General features: G+C 26.8%; 4 protein-coding genes across 11 annotated transcripts; 1 reads left to right on the top strand and 3 right to left on the bottom strand.

Moving 5' to 3' along the window:
• Positions 1 to 166: 166 nt before the first annotated feature.
• Positions 167 to 2,238, bottom strand: LOC112689441 (acyl-CoA dehydrogenase family member 9, mitochondrial-like). The gene is made up of 3 exons (XM_025563159.1): positions 727 to 2,238; positions 459 to 662; positions 167 to 396 (listed from the first exon to the last, which is right to left on the bottom strand). Exons 1-3 carry the CDS (start codon positions 1,999 to 2,001, stop codon positions 247 to 249), a joined length of 1,629 nt encoding a protein of 542 aa, XP_025418944.1. The 5' UTR covers positions 2,002 to 2,238; the 3' UTR covers positions 167 to 246.
• A 1,051-nt stretch (positions 2,239 to 3,289) lies between these two features.
• On the bottom strand, positions 3,290 to 5,196 carry LOC112689331 (peroxisomal (S)-2-hydroxy-acid oxidase GLO5). The gene is made up of 9 exons (XM_025562983.1): positions 4,972 to 5,196; positions 4,759 to 4,910; positions 4,586 to 4,706; positions 4,381 to 4,515; positions 4,202 to 4,324; positions 3,974 to 4,106; positions 3,785 to 3,901; positions 3,535 to 3,646; positions 3,290 to 3,399 (listed from the first exon to the last, which is right to left on the bottom strand). Exons 1-9 carry the CDS (start codon positions 5,127 to 5,129, stop codon positions 3,332 to 3,334), a joined length of 1,119 nt encoding a protein of 372 aa, XP_025418768.1. The 5' UTR covers positions 5,130 to 5,196; the 3' UTR covers positions 3,290 to 3,331.
• Positions 5,197 to 5,804: 608 nt separating this feature from the next.
• Positions 5,805 to 8,098, bottom strand: LOC112689334 (60S acidic ribosomal protein P1). The gene is made up of 4 exons (XM_025562992.1): positions 7,923 to 8,098; positions 6,458 to 6,614; positions 6,279 to 6,371; positions 5,805 to 5,909 (listed from the first exon to the last, which is right to left on the bottom strand). Exons 1-4 carry the CDS (start codon positions 7,995 to 7,997, stop codon positions 5,896 to 5,898), a joined length of 339 nt encoding a protein of 112 aa, XP_025418777.1. The 5' UTR covers positions 7,998 to 8,098; the 3' UTR covers positions 5,805 to 5,895.
• Positions 8,099 to 8,206: 108 nt separating this feature from the next.
• LOC112689332 (protein archease-like) lies at positions 8,207 to 11,463 on the top strand. Of its 8 annotated transcripts, none has more exons than XM_025562988.1 (6): positions 8,638 to 8,727; positions 9,902 to 9,926; positions 10,203 to 10,276; positions 10,351 to 10,546; positions 10,644 to 10,848; positions 10,933 to 11,463. In XM_025562988.1, exons 4-6 carry the CDS (start codon positions 10,524 to 10,526, stop codon positions 11,110 to 11,112), a joined length of 408 nt encoding a protein of 135 aa, XP_025418773.1. In that variant the 5' UTR covers positions 8,638 to 8,727; positions 9,902 to 9,926; positions 10,203 to 10,276; positions 10,351 to 10,523; the 3' UTR covers positions 11,113 to 11,463. The 8 variants fall into 8 exon arrangements, with proteins under 8 accessions (XP_025418776.1, XP_025418771.1, XP_025418770.1 ...); XM_025562989.1 differs by having other exon boundaries at positions 10,203 to 10,287; XM_025562991.1 differs by lacking the exon at positions 8,638 to 8,727 and adding an exon at positions 8,207 to 8,540 and having other exon boundaries at positions 10,203 to 10,546.
• Positions 11,464 to 13,324: the final 1,861 nt, after the last annotated feature.

Below are 13,324 nucleotides of genomic sequence, written 5' to 3'. Positions count from 1 at the left end.
AAATCTGTTAAATTAAGTAGTTATCCATTATCCAGCGGATAACACAATGCATATTCTTGTAAAGAGCATTTTTCAAAATTAGTTGTTTGAATGTAGATAACTACAATTATTATGTAATTTTATAATTAAAATTAAGCACATTTTAATACAATTATACACAGCTAAATTCAAGACATACATTTGTATTATACATTATTAGACAAATAAAAATACAATAAAGCAAAAACTATGTTCTTAAATTGCAGTCTATTTACTAATTATATTATTAAATACGGTTTGGGTGGCGAATGTTTCGTAGATTGAATCTGTGGCAACATATTTACCACTTATTATTTCTTCAAAAATTGGTTTAAGAAAAGCATGAGATTCTCTGACAACTGTTTCTCCAGTGTTCATCTAGAAATAATAATTATAATTATAATATACAAATTAAAATATACAATGAAAGGTTATTTTACCTCCCAGTCACAAAAACGGATTCCAGTACAATACGATCGAGATGCTCTACCAATAACCGCAGACATAGCATAAATGTGTACGATTATGGTAGACAATCTTTCCATAAGCATTTGATTGTCAATATTTAGTTGACCAGCAACCTGATTCTGATCAATAGCATATTGAAATTTCAGTACACAATATTCAAGAAAATCTGCCGAATGCTAAAATATACATAAATGTGAATTAATCAAGCACAGAGTGAATAACAAAGACTTATAAAATTACCATAAGTGCAGGATGTAGGTATTGTTGTAAACCATATTTTAAACTTGGTGTATCTCTTTTCATCATTAGATTTCTATAAGCAAGAGTAAGGAATGAAATATTATCTTCATATTTCGATTGATGGAAAAATTCTACACCCCGACAACTTATAAAATTGGCTAATTTACTAGTTTCTTCCAAACTTTCAACTAAATCTTCTACATCGTTACATAACGATGAAAACCGCTCTCTAACTGAATTTCTTCCATATAACATTTTTAACTCTGCCAATATAGTATTAACTGTTTGACGAGCAAATAGTTGTATCGCAGCTGTTTCTACTTCGATATCTGGATCATCAAATCCATCAGTCATCCATGTGGTTAAATATATCATACTTTCAATTGTATATATGTTTATAACTGAGTTTGCTAATATTTTAATAACAGAATCGTAATCTCTTAATTTTAGATTTAATCTAGTTTTTGGTAATACATACAATATGGTTGACTCTACAACTTTTTTCATTGCACTTATCATTAAAGAACATGTATATAATTTACCTTTTTCCAAAATTTTTGTAATATCTACATTGTCTAAAACATCATCGGACGAAACAACAACTTGCCTTAATTCCAAATTTAGGCCATCAACAAATGCCTTATCCTTTTCAACTATAAAAGCTTTTTTTCCAACTATGAAAAGTGAATATACATTTGATGCATTTTTTACAGAACCTGTAAGTTCCCAGCTTTGATTTGGAAGTATTGTAGCTTTAACAGTATTATCATGTAAAGAGCAAATAGCGCCAGATGCTAATAATGGTAAATATTTAGATCTTTGATTAGGGGTACCAAATGACTTAATAATGTCAACAGCAAGTGTATGGTCATGTACTACCTTAAACATATTACAATCAAAGTGTTCAAAGACTCTAGAAATTTCAGTTATAGTTAGGTTGAGTCCAGAAGTAGGATACGGAGCACTCATGCCAAACAATCCTAATTGTCGTATGGTATCAATTTTAGTGCAATTATTTTGTATTTGTTGCACTCTGGATTCTAAATCTCTATGCCTTTCAAGATTGAGCGTTTCTGGATATGTAAGAACTTCAATATCATACTGACCAGCATAAATTGATTTTAAAAATGGTAGACGTGATGGTTTTCTCACTATGTCCGGAACAGGTACTGGTTTTACTTTATCAAGTCCATATGAATTATTCGTCGACGTGCTTCGAATAATAAATAAATTAAATGTTCTGGGTAATAGACGGCAATTAATAACATTCCACATCGCTGTATAGAAAATACGCTGAACAAATTTAAATTGTTAATGCATAAAGGTAAACATAAAGGTAAAGGTAAACAAAGTCACAACGATGTTGAAGAAAAAAATAATTACAACAACTCTAGAAGAATGTAAATAAAATTATTAAATAGTAAATTATATTGCATGATATAAATATATAAAAAGCTTTTGAATTTACGTTCAGTAAATCACTATTTAATGTGACTTCAGAAATTTAGAAGTAACCAGCGGTGGAAAGTTAAGAATTTTAATACTAAATAGTGATAATATTCGCGATAACAGTTAATGATAAGAACCGGTTGAAGATAAGAATCTATACTAACAGTTTTTTCCGGTATGGCAGCATAGACCTATAAATGTGCATGCATTGCTCTGGAAAACGCGGACAGTTTGAACTACAGGCAGTGCCGTAACTAGAAGTTGGCGACATGGGCGCAATAAAAGGGCGCATTTGAGTTAAATTAAAATTGGTTTTTTTTTTTTTTATAACGATTTTTTTTCACATATATTATTTAAAGTTGTATTAAAATTTAATGCAATTGTGTAATGCATAAACATTATATACTGGATCGCGCCTTGATGATGTTTATTTATTAGCGTTTACTACTTTTACATTTGTATTATATACTGATGTATATTATTTTATTTTTGTGTAGGTATATGATATGTATGGGCCATATGGGCACGAACGGCTATAACAATGATTACCACAAACGACCGGTTTACCCGATTATTTAACTAATATGACAGCATATACCTTACCTTATAATATAATATCTATACAAATTTAAGACTTACATAATATTAACAATCTATTATAACTCATTAACTATAAAGACTCAATTATTTAAAAAATATAGCGACATTTTGATTAACACGTAAGAATGTTATATTATTACATTTATATAAAAATTATACCTATAAAATAAAACAAAAATAAGCGCCAAAATAAAATTCGCCAAGGGACGCCACGGAGGGTAGTTATGGCACTGACCACAGGTTGCAATGTAGAAATCCAGTTCTTACATTTCACTCAGGACCGGATTTTTTCAAATATATTATTTTATGTATTACAATAAGCTTATTTAGGAGAATGTGATATTTTTTTTTTTTAACACATTTAAAATAACTATCATAAATTTATTAGTATATTATATTAAATAAAATATATTTTTCTGAAAATTATTGAATACTATTATACAAATCTAATAAGTTACAAATTTTTGAAATGTATACAACTATAAAACATGTTTAACAAACTATTTAAAACAATTAACTAAAAATATAATTTTTAAAATAATTAATAAAATTATTTTTAAATTTTTGAATATAATGATTCATGTACCACCATGTCTTTTTCAATTTGATCTAATGACACACAACCTATGACAAAACAGTTTTATTAATAATTTATATCGTTATTTAGATAAATAATTATTAAAATAAAAAAAAAAAAAATGCATAATAGTATAAAATAAACTGTCTTTTATAAAATATGGATGTTTATGTCATTATTACCTGTTAAAGCCATTGTGTTATCAAATTCATTAATGACTATATTCAAAACTTCTTCTGCACCTTTTTGGCCATTGAAAGTTAAGCCCCATAGTATAGGTTGAGCCAAAAATACCTAAAAATTAAATTAAAATACTATATAAGTTGACAAAGATTCAATCAATCATCAATATTTACTATATTAATATTTTAATATTACTATTTTAATATTTACTATCAATATATTTATAATTATAAATAATGATTCAAGTACCATTTTGGCACCAAGAGCCAAAGCTTTAAACACATCAGTTCCATGTCTTATCCCACAATCAAGATAAACATCAATTCTATGTCCAACTTCTTTTACAATGCTGGGTAAAGCTTCAATCTAAAATGTAATATTTTTTAGTAAGCAAATATAAGAACGAGGAATATTTTAAAACAAACAAGTGTTACATACTGTAGCTGGAGATGTATCTAACTGTCTTCCACCATGATTGGAAACAAACACACCACTACATCCTAAGTCAGCAGCGATTTTTGCATCAGTTGCATTTAAAATACCTTTTACAATTATAGGTAGGCTTGTAATGCTATAATGCAGTATTTATTAAAACATTTTCTTGTAATATAGACATAAAAACATGTACACATAATTATAAATAATTTATATAGATTTAATAATAACCTTTTCAGCCATTTTACGTCATCCCAAACCAAACGGTCATCAAAAAGACTCATTACATATTTTGTTAGACCAGAGCCAGAAGTATTGTTCATTTTCGACAACTCATTGGAAAAATTACCTAATCTTAAATTTAATTCATCAAAATAAATATTATTTTCATAATAGCATTATTGTTTTACTTTAAATGACTTGGCAAAGTAAAGTTATTTTTTATGTCTTTGTACCGAATACCAAATACAGGTGCATCAACAGTCAATACTAATGCTTTGTACCCAGCTTTTTCTGCTCGCTTTATTAATGATGCAGTTAAATTTCTATAAATTAAATAATTATGTAATTATAATGCCAAATTATTTGTAAAGTTATCAACAAATGGCTTGTTACCGATCTTTATAAATATATAATTGAAACCATTTTACAGTATCAGGTGCCTTTTCTGCTACCTCTTCTAAACTACATGTAGATAATGTAGAGAGTATGAAAATTGCACCATGATTTCCAGCAGCTAGGTAATTTTTAATCATGAATTATAAATTAAAAAAATTATTTTTTAGTACCTCTAGCAGATCCACATTCTCCATCTTCATGAGCCATTTTATGCATTGCACAGGGAGATACACCTATGGGGACTTTTACCTGTACACCTTGAACAGTTACACTCAAGTCTCGGTTTTGTACATCCCGTAGCACTCGAGGTACAATACGTAATCTTCAGATAATATTAATAATATTATTAGTTAATAACAAAATTAATTAACGTATATTTTTACTTATTAAATGCTTTTTTGTTAATTGAAAGGGTGTATTCTTCACATGCACCACTTTGATAATAGCCTAAAACCATTCTTGGTAATGTACCAGCAGCATATTTTTCAAAATCTTCGACACAAGTAAATTTATTAGACATCTTGTTGAACTTAATAAACATCAAATAAAACACTAAAACTAAACAAAATTCACCTAGTGTCTTAGTATTTGAAGTACCATAAAATATTAGATAAAGTACTAATTTAATTAAAAAACATAGATAAGATACAGATAATTGGACTAAAGGTGAAAGATTACTTATCAGAAAATTTAAATATTTATTACTATTGATAGTACTTATTCTTGTTTTAATAGTTACTTGTAAATATATAAATAAATACAATTTTAGTCTGGAGTATTATTTTATTTGTAAAATATAACTAGTGTCTAATTAAAAACGTCACCATCAGGTATATACAATTCTAGTAACATTGAGAATGAATATGAAACAACGTAAAATCAAAATTAGAAAATTGATAAATTTATGAGTATTAACCATTTTTAATTCTTATAAATTTTTTATTATTTATTCGTGACTAAATTTGAATTAAGCTTAAGAAAACAGTGATAAACGAAACAACTATTAACATAGATTAAATATACCAGTATATTTAATCTATTCTTATCAATCACTAATTATCAACATAACATATATAACTTTCACTTTCATATATATTCCTTAAAACTTTTATTATACATAATTATGTATCAACTATTAACATTGAATATGTTATTTAACTTAAAAATAAAAAGGAAATAATAAAAAGAGAAGCAAACAATAAAAAATAACAACACATAGTTTAATTTGCATAGTTGTATTACAAAATAAAACAAAATATTGTTATTTGTACATCGTACAAGAGGAAACAATCAGTCGAAGTAGATTCTTATTCAAATAGACCTGAAAATAAAAATATATATTAATACTTATTGTAATAAGGAGTAGTGGTGTACAGTATAGTAAATACTATTATATATACACACAATAGAAATTAAAAAATATTGATTATCAGAGGTTTTTCATTTAAGGCCTTAAAAGATAAAATGTTATATACACTGGAAGTTTGTGTGCAACAATTTTGTTGCTTTAAGACATAGGGGATGATATCTTTGTGGACTGTGATTTAGCCACAGAGGTTGATCAGATCAGAGTTAAATTAGCAACAATGCATGTTTACACTGCTGTTTATTAAAACTTGGAAGTTTGAAATACAAATTAAATTAATAATGCATGAATTGAATTGAAGAAAAATAATTATTAACAACTTACCAAAGCCCATGTCGTCATCTTCTTCTTCACTTTCCTCTTCCTTCTTCTTTTCTTCTTTCTTTTCTACCTTGGCTTCATCAGCTGGGGCAGCAGCTAAATCAGAAAATTTGTTTCTTAATACTTATCATACATTTTTTTTTTTATGGTAATAGAAATAGAAATTAATATTATAGTCATACCTGCAGCACCAGCAGCAGGCGCAGCACCTACAGCTGCTCCAATGTTGGTAATTAAGTCCTTGACATTGGCGGTTTCTAAAGCCTTAGCGAATAAACCAGGCCAGTAAGGTTCAACTTCAACATTGGCAGCCTTGAGGATGGTTTGGATTTTCTCTCCCTAAATAAAATAACATCACATTATTGTTATAAATATTGAAATAATTAGTAAATAAATGCTATTTTTTTACTTTTTTAACGATTGTAAAAAATAAAATCCGATTAAAACAACTAAAACTAAAGACAATAAGTTGCAAATATTCTCAGTAAAGGAGAAAATATCAACACAAGATCAGTAAAGCTCGTTTTATTAACAATGGTTTCATTCATACAGACAAGGATTTTATAATAAATCCTTTGCAGAAATTGTACTTCTAATTTTTATTCAGCTGGCTTTCAGCATAAATAAGAAACGTATTATTGCTGTGTTCATTTTGTAGAAGTATGAAATTACATTGAAATCAAAAATCATTTTTATTGATATATTGGGTGCACTCAATTAATAAAAGGAGAAATTGAATGTAAGTATTTAAGTTTCTTTAGAAAAACTATTTGTAGATGCAAATACATTTATAACTACTTTAGAATGAAAAACATATAGGTAATTATTATACTTCAAGAACTTGACAGTGGACAGCTAACAACTGTGAAATATGAAAATAAGTATGTAGGCTACAGCTAAAACATACTTATCTGTCATCGACATGGTTGTTTAACATTGTCTCTATGAAAAAAAAAAAAAAAAAACTGTCAACAGATACAGATAATGGATAAAACCAATGTGTGAAATGAACATAAAGTTTTTGAATAAAATATACGATCTTTAACACAAGATATACAAGTGGAATAATCAACAGTTACTCTGAATAAAATATGGACATTACACAAGATATGAAAATAGAACTATCATCAATGTCAAAACAATTTGACCAATAGTGTTTCCAGAACTATTAACTAGTTGTTCGAAATATATGTGTTAAAAACTATAACAGATATTAAATCAAATTTTATAAAAAAAGGTCAGGAACATGGTTTACACATTCAAACTGCTTCAATGGTAAGTAGAATTAAATCCTAACAGAGCATGGTAAATTAACAGAGAAACATTGGACCATCAATACAATTTTAGATTAAAAAACAATCCTGTAGCGGATGTGTTGAGTATAGTTAGAGGAGCAGTCGGACGGTGGACATTTGAATACAAGTTTTGAACACGTGCCCACCTTAATGGCCAACTGGGTTGGGATCAAGATGCCGTAAAGAAGTTCGAATTAATTAGAAAAATTGAAAGCCATCGGGAACACACGTCGACACTTGAGATATTGAGATTAGGCGACAACCATGTTCTCTGAGAGCGCGAGGTCTGTGGTATCAACGTGTTGGCCTACGGACGGTGGCTAAGGCACAGAACACAAGCAAGAATATTTACCGTGACATCGATGTCGTCGTCGGCCAAGATGAGCGCGGAGTAGACGCAGGCTAATTCTGGTTTGGAGATGGCCATGGTAGATGGATGGAAACGGATGAAAATACGAAGTGCCTGAAATTTTGCAAGTCGCCGACGGCCTTAGCTCGGTTGAGAACAAGCAAGTGACGCTACGGCAAAAAGTGATTATCGCCGTCGAACGTGTGTGGAGGGGATAAGCGGCTATAATGCAGTGCTTGATCAGTGTAGCCAACGTGATCTCACCGATACGAGACAGTTCTCCAGAAATGTGATAACTTAAAATGGATTAATGTAATTTGTTGTCCATACCAACTAATAAAAGTTAAAAAATAATCTTAACGAAATTTAAAAAACATTATATATCATGGATAGAACAACGGTCTTAGAAGATAAGATTTTCTAAGACCGTGGATAGAACCATAGATATTTGCGTTTCCAGAAATTCAAAATAAATTATTTTTGTGTTTCAAAATAAAGAACAAAATATTTATTTGTCTATCACTTAGTTCTTATCGTAAGACCTGTTGAAAATACACCAATAGTAATTTATATTTGCTCAAGTCACAATTTGTAATTTAACACTAAACGTTTTCAAGTCACGTCAGTATTAATTCATGTCATAATTCATAATTTTATTGTTAAATTTAAATTTAAGTATTTTAAACTATTAAAATATTTTGAAATGAGTGATATTAAAGAAGAAGACTGGAATTTGCCACCATGCAAATATGAATGTGAGATTCGTCCTAAGTGTTATTGTATTATAAGTTACGGTTTGGTCACAAATGTAAGTTAGTTTGAGTATTGAAATTATTCTTTTACTTAGACTTCTGTTTAAAATAATAACTGATATAAAATCACATATTTAAAATTAAAATGTTGCTGAATACACAATGGATAAACAACTAATTAATAACAAAGGTTAGGTTAGTTAGATTTTGGTAAATAAAATAAAATATTGATTTGTTTGATTTTCATTGGTAAATTATATAACAAAATAATTCAAACAAACTATTTTATATTCCATAGACAATATATCAATATTTCTGAAAATTATTAAAAATTAATTTTATTTTGAAGAATTAAAAATGTTTTTGAAAATAATCTATATTTAACAATATAAATTAGTTGCATTTGTGATTGGATTGTAGAATTGTATTTAATGTCTCATAAAATTAATTATTTGGATGAAAATATATGATCATAAATATTTTAGAAATATTTGAAAATATTGTTTCATTTTTATGAAAAAAATTAGTATATTATCATTTATAAAATGTAAAAATCTACCGGTTTTCAAAATACAATTTTTAATTTTATGGCTATGTAACTATTATTATTGTAGTAAAACTGTATATATCTTTTAAAACATTCTTGATAAATATTTATGAGATAATAAGAGAATTTATTTGTTTATTTTTGATGATTTATTGAAAAATGTATTGATTTATTAAAAAAAAAAAAATGTTATGACTTAGTTATATATGGTTACTAGTGATATGCTTAAGGAAGTTATAGGTTACACCCCCTGCCATCCAAAATATTTATTTCATTTTTTAAAATTTACAATTATTTTAAGATAGGTTTAATCTGGAATTATTATACATCTAATGTAACATTATTATAAGACTGGTGACGGGTTAAATAACTTGCTAAGCAATATTAATTTTTAAATATATAAGTTATTTTTATTCTTATGTATGTAAATAAATATATTTTTTAAGTCTGTATTAATTCAGTTTAAATAAACTAAATAATAACACATTTTATATTTTAACTTATGTTATATCGACTTATTAAAATTAAAATGTTGGTACTTTTGTTAGAGAGAATTGAAAATTTTTAACTCCCCTGAAATATTTTTCTGGTTATACCATTGGATATAGCAATAGGTTATATGAGTTTTGTACTATAATATTATCAATTTATTTTTTAGTTCAAAATGTCTTTATTTGTTTTAGATTTGGACCATACGGCAGATATTCAGTAAGTATATTGATAAATTAACTGTTATACTTAATAGTTTAGTTCTTATAAATATTTTTAGCAGGGCAGTGATTTTAATGCAGTTCTAGGTTTTTTTTTTTTTATATCTTGTAGAAGAATCTGAATCTAGATTAAATGTATTTTGTATTATATACAGAATGTATATACAAAATCTTAAATTGCTATTTCTTTTAATTCAAAATAATTATCATGTTATTTTAATAGAAAATATTTAGAGATTCCTTAAAATTAAAAATGTACATTTATTATGTTCAGGGCCGTGCCTAAGGGGGTGCGAGAGGTGATGTGCACCGGGCGCCATTTACCAACGGGGTGCCAAACGAATTTAAGTAATATTAATGTAAAATTCAACATATTAATTATGTTAAAGGTTCTCTCCATGTTTACATATTATCATCTTTAGAAGTGTTTGTACGTTGTACATGTTGACAAAAATGTTTAATGTGAAAAATAAAGTAAATCTGATGAATCTGTCTCCGGCTCTCCAATAATGTTATGTAGACTTTTTATAAGTATACAAATATTTGGTAGAGAGGTGAGGGTGCTAGAAATGATTCTTGACACTGGGCGCTGATTATGCTAGGCATGGCACTGATTATGTTAGTACAATAAATTTACATTCCTGGTAATTAGTTAATTATTATAGGAATTTTTATTATGAATATATAATTATAACTTAGGTTTTTAATTTTACAGAATACATGCATGGGGAGATACTTTGACTGAAGCATTCGAACAATGTGCCAATGCCATGTTTCATTATATGACAGAGGTTGATTATATAGAGATGAGAGAATCTTATGATATAGAAGTCGAAGGTCATGATATGGTAACACTTTTATACAATTTTCTTGATGAATTATTATTCATATTTAGTGCTGAACCTAATTATATTGCAAGAGTAAGCTATCAATTATAGTTTTACATTTCTATAGACCATATAATTGTTATTATGTACTTAATTAATGTAAATATTTCAATTTAGAAAGTAAAAATAGAAGAATTTGATACCACAGCTTTCAAAATTAAAGCAAAGGGGTTTGGCGAAGAGTTTCAACTTGGAAAACATCCTCAAGGGACAGAAGTAAAAGCTATAACATTTGCAAATATGCAAATACACGAAAATGAAGGAAAATGTGAAGTATTTGTTATTTTAGATATTTAATAAATAATTTGTTTATCATTTATAATTGTTATTGAAAACAAGTTGTAAATTAAATAATTAAATTGTAATACTTAAAATTTAATTGAATGCATTTAAATTGATTACATAACAATAGTTATGAATAGAGCACGGATTTATATGCATTAAAAACCAACAAAATATTCGTTAAAAAACCCTAAATATGCATAAAAATATACACTAAAATGTTAACAAATTTTAAATTGTTATAATATGAAACAAATTTTGTGCTCACTTAGCATGTCATATGATCAACCAGAATAAATATTTAAATGCATACAAATCCGCGCTCTAGTTATGAATGAATAATTTTCTAACATGAAAAATAAATAATGGTCCATAATCATTTTGAAATAAATGTAAATATTGTAATGATAATTTTGAAATTATATAATCTTTGTTATGCAAAAAGAATTTAAAGTTTTTTTTTTTTACTAAAAAAAATATAAAAATTGAAAATTAGATTTTTGTTAGGTTTGTTTTAAATTGGACCATTATATACGAGTATTGTAATTACTCATTATAAGTTTGTGTTTGTGATACTGTTTATAGTCTATTCAAAATTAGATCGGTACCCAGTGGCAACCAGTTTTCGTTTGAGTTAGACAGTGTTCCCTATCATCGATTATAGTCAAGCTGTGCCAAGAAACAAAACCACGGTTCATGTACAGTACTTAGTCTGCTAAGTACCATCTTACTTTGAATCTACTGTTTTATCATTCAACAAAAAGCTTACTGAAAATAATTTACAATGAATAGAGCTACCATAAATTAACATATATTATTTAATTAACAGTGTTTTTTATAACAAGTTTTTGTTGAATAATTTTTTCTCCTACTAATTTTTTTTGTAAATTTATTAAAAGCGATGTGAGGGTTCAAAAGTTAAGAAATCCAGTCTGTTGATGTATATTTAAAAAGCTGATAACAATTGAAATCATACCATGTTTATTTTTATTTTGTATTCAGATCTTTTATTTTTTATAAATTTATTTTTAATCTATGCTTCAATGCATAGTTAGCAAATATAAAATAGAAAATTATAAAGATATAAGAATAAACAATGATATTCATAAAGTGAGAGGCCCATTCAGTGATACAACCAAACATTAACTTGTTCACCGATTTCATACATAGTATGCATTTTGAATTATAAACAACTAAACAACATTTAATGAATATAATTAATTTAAGATTGTTAACTAAAATTATTATAGGCAGAATATATTAGAATTATTTGATGTTGTATATTACTATATTGTTGTGTGTAGAAATATTTAGTATTGAGTATAAGTCAGTTTAAGACTGTCAGCAGCAATTTAACAGTAGATAGTTAAACATTCACTTCGCCTAAAACCTATATTAGTTAATAAAAATAATTGCTTAAAATATACTTTTTGCTAACTTCAGTTCTTTTTGCCCTTAACTATATGTCAGTTTATTATTTTGAAACTGGAATCATTATACATTGTTACCTAAAGATTAAATAATATATACGTTTTAGCAGTTTTTAATTCAGTCAACTTTAAACACAATTATTATAGTTGTCAATATATAAAATTCAAGAAATTATGTCGAAAAATAATTTTGACAGTGAACAACAGTAATTCTAGAAAAAAAAAAATCTTGTAAGTTATTAATAGCTGTCAAATATTAAATTTTCTTAGATCCAAAGTTCGATATGCTTTAATCAGATACAGTGATTAAAATAAAATGAGTTGTATTTTATTATTTATAATTTATTTAATGTGCCTAATTAAAATAAATAACATAGATACATGATAAGTAAAATGTGAAGAAATGTATGAAAGATGAAATATTATTTTAAATTAAAATTAAAATAAATTGAAGTAACTTTAGTTTTTCATAGGTGAGATGTTATTTGCATTACGAACGTCAGAGGACAAGTAAAAAGTTAAACGCCAAAAGAATTACTGTCTAATGAGTTTTTAATGGATTAAATAATGTGTTATGAATATTAAACTTTTTTTCTCGTTGTAGTTATTCCTTTATAGGTCTCTACTTGAATTATGAATGTTATGCACATAATGTGATATAAAAGCTATGATTACATTTTTAATAATTATTGGAGGATATTTAAAATTCGAAAATTTGAGATAAAAATCTCAGAATTTAAAAATAGTCTCGACATTTCCGAATGGACCATTATGAGAATAATATTTTTATATGCTCG

This window comes from Sipha flava, unplaced genomic scaffold (assembly GCF_003268045.1).
Source record: "Sipha flava isolate LNK unplaced genomic scaffold, YSA_version1 43_pilon_pilon, whole genome shotgun sequence".
Lineage (NCBI taxonomy): Eukaryota > Metazoa > Arthropoda > Insecta > Hemiptera > Aphididae > Sipha > Sipha flava.
The sequence above is the reverse complement of the archived record's forward strand: the minus strand, read 5'-3'. Positions and strand labels throughout refer to the sequence as shown.

Coding starts and splice junctions, on each gene's coding strand:
- LOC112689331 (XM_025562983.1), bottom strand. CDS start 5,129: ATGTTTATTAAGTTCAACAAGATGTCTAATAAATTTACTTGTGTCGAA. Junction 4,325..4,380: donor ACTTTGCCAAGTCATTTAAA/GTAAAACAATAA, acceptor ATTAAATTTAAG/ATTAGGTAATTTTTCCAATG. Junction 3,647..3,784: donor TGGCTCTTGGTGCCAAAATG/GTACTTGAATCA, acceptor TTTAATTTTTAG/GTATTTTTGGCTCAACCTAT.
- LOC112689334 (XM_025562992.1), bottom strand. CDS start 7,997: ATGGCCATCTCCAAACCAGAATTAGCCTGCGTCTACTCCGCGCTCATC. Junction 6,615..7,922: donor ACGACGACATCGATGTCACG/GTAAATATTCTT, acceptor TATTTTATTTAG/GGAGAGAAAATCCAAACCAT. Junction 6,372..6,457: donor GCCTGCTGCTGGTGCTGCAG/GTATGACTATAA, acceptor TTTCTGATTTAG/CTGCTGCCCCAGCTGATGAA.
- LOC112689441 (XM_025563159.1), bottom strand. CDS start 2,001: ATGTGGAATGTTATTAATTGCCGTCTATTACCCAGAACATTTAATTTA. Junction 663..726: donor ACCTACATCCTGCACTTATG/GTAATTTTATAA, acceptor TGTATATTTTAG/CATTCGGCAGATTTTCTTGA. Junction 397..458: donor TCCGTTTTTGTGACTGGGAG/GTAAAATAACCT, acceptor TATTATTTCTAG/ATGAACACTGGAGAAACAGT.
- LOC112689332 (XM_025562984.1), top strand. CDS start 8,623: ATGAGTGATATTAAAGAAGAAGACTGGAATTTGCCACCATGCAAATAT. Junction 9,927..10,643: donor GACCATACGGCAGATATTCA/GTAAGTATATTG, acceptor TTAATTTTACAG/AATACATGCATGGGGAGATA. Junction 10,849..10,932: donor AACCTAATTATATTGCAAGA/GTAAGCTATCAA, acceptor ATTTCAATTTAG/AAAGTAAAAATAGAAGAATT.